This window comes from Ananas comosus, linkage group 1 (genome assembly GCF_001540865.1).
Source record: "Ananas comosus cultivar F153 linkage group 1, ASM154086v1, whole genome shotgun sequence".
NCBI lineage: Eukaryota > Viridiplantae > Streptophyta > Magnoliopsida > Poales > Bromeliaceae > Ananas > Ananas comosus.
Genome location: NC_033621.1, coordinates 17,737,664 through 17,747,281, shown reverse-complemented (window position 1 = coordinate 17,747,281; position 9,618 = coordinate 17,737,664). Strand labels below are relative to the sequence as shown.

The 9,618-nt window shown below is 38.9% G+C and overlaps 1 protein-coding gene across 5 annotated transcripts; it reads left to right on the top strand.

Moving 5' to 3' along the window:
- LOC109714947 lies at positions 2,441 to 6,199 on the top strand. Of its 5 annotated transcripts, none has more exons than XM_020239744.1 (6): positions 2,441 to 2,728; positions 2,940 to 3,694; positions 3,787 to 4,235; positions 4,336 to 4,624; positions 4,936 to 5,785; positions 5,869 to 6,199. In XM_020239744.1, exons 2-6 carry the CDS (start codon positions 3,587 to 3,589, stop codon positions 5,949 to 5,951), a joined length of 1,779 nt encoding a protein of 592 aa, XP_020095333.1. In that variant the 5' UTR covers positions 2,441 to 2,728; positions 2,940 to 3,586; the 3' UTR covers positions 5,952 to 6,199. The 5 variants fall into 5 exon arrangements, with proteins under 5 accessions (XP_020095333.1, XP_020095317.1, XP_020095325.1 ...); XM_020239728.1 differs by having other exon boundaries at positions 2,442 to 2,728; positions 2,940 to 2,995; positions 3,537 to 3,694; positions 4,936 to 6,185; XM_020239736.1 differs by having other exon boundaries at positions 2,442 to 2,728; positions 4,942 to 6,185.

Sequence of the window (9,618 nt, the reverse complement as noted above, 5' to 3'; positions counted from 1 at the left end):
CGGCGTGCCCGAATCCGACCAAATAGGCGGAGCTCGGGGCGTGACACACATAATGCATTTTTGTATTTAAACCCCCCAACTTTTATTTTATTACACTGCCAGAACTGGGCAGTTTTCGGGTTTGGGGACCGATCTCCCCGACTTAGGACCGGTCCCAGAGAGCTCTCCCGCAGCACAGAGGGGGCTTTCGCACGAGGCAACCGGTCTCTCCCAGGGAGATCGATCTCTCGGGGACCGGTCTCTCCCCGCAGGGACCATTTTTCGAGAGCTGATTTTCTAGGACTTAGCCGATTTTCAGCCTTTCTCATTTCTCACGCGCTTGGGGACCGATCTCTTTCACCAGGGACCGGTCCCGGAGAGTCCAAAAACTGCAGTTTGCAGATTTTTGATTCTTTAGCTCTCGAAAACCTCCCACAATGCACTTTTGGTTATTTTAACACATTCGGACTTTTTGAAGTGTACTATCCTCGCACTTTGGTCAATTCGACTAAAGTTCGATATTTATTTTTCGAATTTTCGGTATATTACAGCTCCTAACACATTTCAAATTAATTAGGAGATTTTACTACGCCTTCTACAAAACTTCATGATTTCACAACACAAAGGTAGAATCATACCTTACATAAAGCGGATCTCTAATCCACACTCTCCACCTCAGGTTGGACACCTTAAAGCCAACCTAAAAGAGGGTTAAACATCACTAAATGAGCTCTACAAAGCTCAGCTGTGAACTATCTCAAGTTAAACTTGAAACTAACCAAAACCATATGAAGTAGCTATTAAGAAGCTAACCTTTCCAAAACTCCAAGCCAAGCTCACTCTTGAGCTAAGATTGGAAACTCTCCTTTGTAGAATCTCCTTCTTCCCTTCCACAGCTCCTCCAAAGCCCTTAAACCAGCAAATAAGAAGAGGAGAAAGAAAGGAAATCAATTCCATCAATTCTTCTCAAAAAGTGGAAAGAATCTTAGAGAGAGAAAGAGGAGACCTTACCCTGGCTATTTCTCAGCTTCTAGTATGAGAAAGAACACCAGCTGGGCGGTGGGAGGGGTTTAAAAGGATAAGCATGGTTGCAAATGACCAAAAAACTCCTTACCAATTCATTCTGCCGCATTGAGTACCGGTACTCAGGTTGAGGTATCGGTACCCGGCATCAAAACAGCAAAAACCCGAGTGCTGAACCACTGGGTTTAATGCAGTGTACCGGTACTAGCCCAATGCAGTACCGGTACCCAGCCCCAAAATTGGTACTCACCGACACTGTACCGGTACTCAGAACCAAATTCTCAAACCCGTGAGCTACGCAATCTGGACCTCCTGTGGGGTACCGGTATCCCACTCAGGTAACACTCAAAACCTGAATTTGCAAGTTTTAGTGTCGGTAACCCATCTAAACACTTAGAACACTTAAGTTAAAGGCCATTACGCTCCCGACAACACTCAAAACAACTAGAATAGTGTTAATTACCATTCTTACACTGAAACCTTGCTATTTGCTAAAGTTCAGTGTACTACACCCTATTTGAAGAATTCCCACACTAGCGCGCAATGAGGGCATCTGCACATTAGGTGCGGAAGGTTGTCAAGGATTTAGAAGTTTCTCATAATTTCTCCTTTGCAATCACTCGAACACCGAAGAAAATAACTATCGAAGGTTTCGTTGGGATCTTCTAGAAGCATTTATACGAATCTCGAGATTACGGACACGGATAGTGAAGAGTCAGCAACTTAGGGTTTCTAAAAGATGTAATTAATAGGATTTCTTGGGAGCTCGTGGCCTCTGGTTCTAGTTTATAGCTTTGTGCCACTTGGCACCTTTTTATTTGTCCTCTGGGCAGTGAATGGCCTACAAGTACTTGTGGCCTCCACCCCCCACTACTCAAACAACTCATTTGTAATCCTTCTACTCTCAAACAATACAATACAGTACAATATAGCGTTCTTCAAACTCTCTCTCTCTCTCTCTCTCTCTCTCTCTCATACTTAGGCTTAGGGCAACTACGTTAGGACTAGCAAACAGAAAGAAAGACTTGGTCACTTCACTGAGAAAGGCGAACACCGTACGGGCTTGATAAGTGATGTTTAAATATGTGATTAGTAATATTTACCCAAGACACAAATATCCTTTAGTATAATCGGTGACATATCACTGTTCAAAGTCTTCTAGATACACAGGGCCTTCTATGTGGGTACACATGTCAGGCCTACAGCTTATTAAATAATTATCAACCATCACAAAGAAAAAAGTCTAAAATGCATTAGTTTTATTACTTTGTGGTGTTTCCAATCAATTAGATTGTTTCTTTGAGTTCACCCACTCCATTACAATTATTAGAAAAAAATATATTTTTTTAAAAAAATATAATTGATTTGTGATTGTTTGTATGATGCAAGTATTACGCCATAAACTTCCTTCTTACGAAGGGCGAATAAATAAAAAAAGAAAGAAAAAAAAAACACTTACGCTATGTCCGTGGAAATGGAATAGGCGGAGTGTAAACTCAGACGTCGCGCGTGCCCCTGGGCTTCCCGTCAGCTGCTGGTGAACTGAAGAGACCGCTCGCCATTTCCCAGAGTGCTAGTCGACTCCGGCGATCGGCAGAGAATCGGCGGAGCCAGAAGAAGATTTAGGGAGTGGATCCTCTATTCTTTAGGGTTTCAGCTTCCTACCCGGGATTGGGAAGAGATATTGGGGAAGAGCTGTGAGGACGACCAGAGCATACCCCACCAGGTATGATGAGACTCTCTGGATCTACGCACCAGTTTCTCTTGCATTTGGATCTCTGTCTGTGTAATCGTTTGGTTACTCTCCTAGGCTAAGCTAACACGGACTTCTATGTTGATCTGTTTGCTTGCGGCGTTTTTTGAGTTGGGATCATTTTTATTGCTGGCCTTCAGCGTGCCGCTTTTTTTTTTTTTTTTTCATTTCTTTTGTGTTTCAGCAATTGCAGTTGGTTGAATTGTGGTTGGTTAAGCAGAGGCTTCATCAACTCTAACTGTAACTGCTCCAGATAGCGCAGACGGAGTTTTTTATTTTTTATTTTTTTTTCAATAAAGTTCTCAACTAAACTGACTCAAATAACTTGGATCAGAAAAAGAAAGTTGAGGGGGAAAAAAAAAATACAGTGTTCAATATCCTATTTTAAAATGGCCTATAGTTTTGGGGGTGTCCATAATTTTAACTTCATATTTAGCGGCGATTTTTGCATTGTCTGTTACTATGAGTGGGAACTACTGAAATTTCAGTTCTACATCGCTATATGGGTATAATAATCCATGCATAATGTGGATCAAGATCAAGATCCCCCTATTCACGGATGTACTATTATTTTGCTGTTTCTAAATGGGGTGAGAAATTGCAATGATTAGTAGCGTACAAGATGGAAAATCTCAGTCGCTTCTATTTGGGGATCAATTTAAGGGATGTCTTGTGACATGCAATTTACTTTTGAAGCTTATTGGCTCTTATAATGCATGCAGCTGGTATCAGTGTGTACTCACTCTTATGTTTCTTGTTCAATGATGTCTCCATGACATAGGATATTTTGAAGATTTGGATATCGAGGCTTTTGAATTGGCAGAGACTTTCATGGGTGATTCAACAGCAATGACCATCGACTTCCTTCGCGTGAGATTACTGTCAGAAAGATCAGTATCACGAGCCGCTAGAGATAGAGCCGATCAATTGGCCAAAAGGGTAAGTGACCAACTTCATCGTAAATCTCTCCATCCTTATTTATTCGCTTGATATCTCTTTCCTACTTATAGTGCATACTGGTGTTGGTTTAGGTTGTAGAGCTAGAAGAACAGCTTAGAATTGTGATTATTCAAAGAAAGAAAGCAGAGAAGGCGGTTGCAGAGGTTCTTGCTATTCTTAAATTACAAGGGATTGGCGATCTTTCCGAGGGTATTGATTCAAGTTCTGACCAAGAAGTAGGCCCTAGTGTTGTTGAAGGATGCGAAGGTACTTCTAAAGGAGATGAAACCTCTAGTGGCTCAAAAGTCGGGAAAAGTGAAGTTGAGGATGCACTTTCGGGCTCGGAGCTTGGAGCTTCGGCCTCTCAAGTTGGGGGATTATTGTGGAAAGGTCGTAGTGGGAGTCCTGATTCACGCAAGAAGCAACAGGCGAAGCATTTCAGGCAAAGGCAAAGAAGAAGCAGTTTCATATTGACTGTTGAGTCTTCTCCAAAGTATCAGTTGGGAATGTCATGCCGCAAAATAAAGCAGAAAGATTTTGGGTACTGTTCTTTAAGATCCTTCCTGATCCTTTTCAAAGAATTTAAAAGTAAAATATCTCTTCTCTCGGATTTAATTTTATAATGGTTTGGATATTGGCAGATCGGCAGTAGATGATGAGCGAGACAAGACGAAGGAACCGCTTGACACGTTGGATTATAATGATGATCAGCCTGACTTCTATGAGGATGTTTCTAAAGTTGAGTTGTGTACTGTTGATGATCAGAAGAGAGAAACTGATGCTGGTGGTTACACAAGTAGGGATCGAAGGGACAGAGAAATGGAGAGAGTCCTAAAGCAACAGGCTCAGCTTATTGGTCAATATGAACAAGAGGAAAATGCCCAGAGAGAATGGGAGAAGAAATTTAATGAGAACAAAAGCTCCACTGTTGTATGCTCCTTTCTCATACAGCCCTAAATGCATAAGCTCCTTGCGATTTGATAAATACTAGAATCATTTTTATTATCAGTTTTAAACATATGGAACTCATCGCATTTTGTTGTGAGAATCTCATGTTGATTTCTTAGAATGATTTGTCTGTTTAGTTCTTACTTTTGGACTTACAAGTTACTCTCCATTTGACACTTAGCTCTTTCATCATTTTTCAGAATAAAACAACTGCCCGAATCTATCTTCTCATTTCATTCTTCATTAGCTTGTCAATTAAGTGATCAGACTTTGCTAATTCTTCTGATATGAAGTTTCAGAATCGTGTTAAATTGGAGAACCAGGCTCATCTAGCTAACGATGATTGTGAACCCAAGGAAGCAGCTGTTGAGCTTGCAGCTGAAAAATCATTTTGTGACGGAGAAGCAAAACTGAGTGTCGGAAACTTATCCAGTACGAGGGATCCCACTGCTGAATGCTTTTCTAACACCTCCGCTGTTGGAACACCCAAAAGCTCTGAAGAAATCGGAAGCCAAGGTGGAGCCGTTGTGTTAACTTCTGATGGATGTGTGCCTTCTGATCCAATTGGAATGGATAATTTGTTGAATAAGATTTACAATGAGTTGCCCATTAAAGAAATTGGATCTATTCTTCACGAATCAGCTTATTTAACAGAAGGAACCACCAATACTAGCCCAGCAGGAATGCATAATCAAGGCCCGCTTTTAGAAAATTCTGATTGTGGGAGTCCTTCGACTGATAATTCTAATGACCTAAACTCTAATTGGGGCTCGTCAGGCTTCCGGACCCACCTAAAAAACGATCTCCAGTTACAATTGTACGGAACACCAAGAAGCAGGTTGGAAGGTGTTCTGGAAGCGCTTCACCGTGCCAAGTTATCACTAAAAGAGGAACTAGATAAGTCTCCTGTGACGAATCAAGAAATCTTGGGTACGACGGCTGTGCGAGATTCTCTTTCCAGGGGAACTGAGTCCATAGATAGCTTGAAGATTCCTGCAGGTTCTGCCGGTTTGTTCAGATTACCGACCGACTCGTTTCCTAAGGCTGACTACTCAGGGAGTGCGTCTCACATTGCCGAACTCAGTTTGGTGGCTGATTCTAATTCTTTACTTGCTGGAGCTGGACCTGAATTTTCAATGAGCAGGCAATGGTTTGATCCCCAGGGAATTCTTATTCCTGTTACTAATTCCAGTGGTTATAACATAGCTTATTCGGATTTGTCAATTGGGAGGCCATCTTGTCCCAGTGGAATTTCACCACTTTATGGGGATTTAGGAGACGGAATGCCTACCGGAGACCGGCTTGCTAATTTTTATGGTGGCGAAGGTAGTTTTCCTGGTGGACGGATGTTGTAACGCATTGTCTCAGGATTATATTGGAGCTCAAGACTTCGTTAATTTGTAAAGGGATCGTTTCCTGTATGCTTTTTATGAGTCTCTCAGTTTTATAGTCGAGTTTTGTTCTCTTTATGTATCTTGTATTAAAGTAAGGTAACTACTAAATAAAATAATTGCGAGTTAAGGAGGTGTTGATATAGAAAAAAGCATGTGTAGTTTGCGAGTCGAGTTTTCTTTACATACTGCGATTCACTTTTTCGTGAATTGAATTTTTTCATGACGGTCTGATGAGCTATCTTAATTGCTGTTGCGATGACTTTGTCGGAGCTGTTAGTGGAACACTCATTTTGGGATGAATAAGGGATAGGATATGGACGGACATGCAATGGAACCATATCTGCATTCATGTTTTTCTTTTTTTAATACGAATTAGAACACGAATATATGATGGTCTCTATACTATTAATAGGATAGTAGTTGGATTATATATATATAACTAGACTGGAATACTATCAATAGCACCAAATTATTGGTGGTATTGATTTTTTAGCCCTTAGATTGAGAAATTGGTGGTTAGGATGATGTGTGCCCCCTAGGGTTGAGTGAGTGGTTGGTTGAATAGTATAATCTAACGGATAAAAATAATGAGGGTTAAATCTAACGGTGGAAAACTCAATAGCACCAAATCCTTGGTGCTATCGATAGTACCCTAGCCGGACTATATATATATATATATAGTAGAGCTACTATGCTATTGGAAGCATAAAGTAATTGATATTTTTTTAACCCTTAGATCAACCCTATTGATCATTTCTAACCATTGAATTAATATTATTAACCAATGGGGACCACTCAATCCTAAGGGGACCGCTATCATCCAACCATAGAATCTTTGATCTAAGGGTTAAAAAATCGGAATCATTAACTACTTTATGCTTCCGATAGTGTATATATATATATATATATAGAGAGAGAGAGAGAGAGAGAGAGAGAGAGAGAGAGAGAGAGAGTTTTGCTAGAATACTATCGGTAGTAAACGGCTCGGTTTACTACCGATTTGTTTTCGATGATAGACATCCAAATTTATAATCGACACTGTTAAATATGATCTAAACTATTTAAACTATTGGAAATCAAATTTCACACATTTTCGATATTGTTCTCTTGTGCATCAAGTGAACAGAAAAATGAATGGCTGGAAATGAATATCCTTCAAAAAGTGATGATACAATTTTTATATTTGAGATCTAGAGTCTAGATCTTATTTTAAATAGTTTAAAAAATTTTTTAACAAAAATTTAGTTGATTTGAACTCTTTTATACCGTTAAACGAGCAAACGCACCATATCGGCCATTAAAATTATAGATTTTGTGACCCTTTGATCGTTCAGTTAGTGATGCAAAAAAATCACGAAATTTGATTTCTAGATAATTTAAATGGTCTAGATCATATTCAATGGTGCCGATAGCCTCACTCTATATATATATATATATANCATTAAAATTATAGATTTTGTGACCCTTTGATCGTTCAGTTAGTGATGCAAAAAAATCACGAAATTTGATTTCTAGATAATTTAAATGGTCTAGATCATATTCAATGGTGCCGATAGCCTCACTCTATATATATATATATATAGTGAGGCTACTATGCTATCGGAAGCACGGAGCCTTCCGTGCTTCCAGCTCGTTTTCGATGTTGCGACTTTCGAATCGTCGATCGGCTCCGTTAAACTTGATCTAGAGTATTTGGAGTACCTAGAAAATAAATTTTATTATTTTTCGATATCATTTGCCTAGTGATCGAATGGGCTCAAAATCAACAAATTTCAATGGCCGTAGTTAGTCGTTTGCAAGTTTAACGGTGTAGAAATATCCAAATCATGTGAAATTTTGATAGACAATTCTTTATACTATATAAAACAAGATCAATATCTTTGATTTAAAATTTTAATATCATATTATTATATTTTGTAAGATTTTTATTTTCAGCCGTTGATTTTGAGCCCCTTCGTTCACTAGGCAACTGATATCGTAAAATCCAAATACTCTAGATCAAGTCTAACGGAGCCGATCGACGATTCGAAAGTCCGAACATCGAAAACAAAGTGGAAGCACGGAAGGCTCCGTGCTTCCAATAGCATAGTAGCCTCACTCTCTCTCTCTCTCTCTCTCTCTCTCTCTCTCTCTCTCTCTCTCTCTATATATATATATATATATATAGTAGGGCTAGAATACTTTTACAAGTATCACCCAAGTGATACTTGTGTGTTTTTAGCCCTTGGATGGAGAGATGTGAGGTTGAGATGATGGGGGCAGGTGGTGGTAGGTGGTGGTAGGTGGAATAGTGTTTGATCCAAGGGCTATTTGTAATCAAAAAGTAGATCCAATGGCTAAAAACGTGATAGCAACATGGGGATGATACTTGTAAAAGTATCCTAGATCAACTCATATATATATATATATATATATATATATATAGTTGAGCTAGAATGCTATCGTTAGCAAACGGGCTCCGTTGCCACCTATTTGTTTTCGATGATGGAGCCTCCAAATCGACGATCGGCACCGTTGAACATGATCTATATCACTTGAAGCATCTAGAAGTCAAATTTCATACTTTTCCGATATTGTTCTATTGTCCATCAAGTGGACACAAAATAAACGGCTGAAATGAATATTCTTTAAAAAGTGATAATATGAATCTTATAATTAAAATCGAGAGTATAGATCTTGTTCTAAATAGTTTAAAGAATTTTCTAACCAAAATTCAATTGATTTGAATATCTTTACACCGTTAAACGAAAAAATGCCTCATATCGACCATTAAAATTATAAATTTTGAAAACCTTTGATCATTAGGTAAATAATATCGAAAAGATTTGAAATTTGGTTTCTAGATACTTCAAGAGGTATAGATCATATTCAACGGTACCGATCGTCAATTTGGAGGCTCCATCATCGAAAATAAATGGGTTGCAACGGAGCCCGTTTGCTACCGATAGTATTCTAGTTCAACTCTATATATATGCATGTAGAGTCCGGCTACTATGCTATTAATAGCACGAAGCACTTGGTGCTACCAAGTTTTCCGCCGTTAGATCTACCCTTTTGATCATTTTCACCCGTTAGATCATACTATTCAATCAACCACCCACTCAACCCTAGGGGGCCTACATCATCCTAACCGCACATCTGTTAATCCAATGGCTAAAAATTTGATAGCACCAATGACTTGGTGCTATTAATAGTATATTAGCCTAGTTCTATATATATATATATATATATATATATATATATATATATATAGGCTGGGGCTACTATACTTATATGAGTATACAACCTTTTGTACTCATAAGTTTTCAGCCGTTCAGATGAAAAAATATACGGTTATGATGAAAGTGGTTATGGTTAGGTTGATAGTGGGCCCCCTAGGGTTGAGTGGGTGGTTGGTTGAATAGTATAATCTAACGGGTGAAAATGATTAAAGGGTAGATCTAACGGGCAAAAACTTATGAGTACAAGAGGCTCTATACTCATAAAAGTATAGTAGCCGGACTCATATATATATATATATATATATATATATATATATATATATATATATATATATATATATTCGAGCTTTTCGCGCTTTTC

What these genes read in the sequence shown, in the direction of transcription:
- LOC109714947 (XM_020239728.1), top strand. Translation starts at nt 3,587, where the DNA reads ATGGGTGATTCAACAGCAATGACCATCGACTTCCTTCGCGTGAGATTA. An exon ending in ATAAAGCAGAAAGATTTTGG is followed by an intron (nt 4,236 to 4,335) that starts GTACTGTTCTTT and finishes GGATATTGGCAG; the next exon opens with ATCGGCAGTAGATGATGAGC. An exon ending in AGAACAAAAGCTCCACTGTT is followed by an intron (nt 4,625 to 4,935) that starts GTATGCTCCTTT and finishes TCTGATATGAAG; the next exon opens with TTTCAGAATCGTGTTAAATT.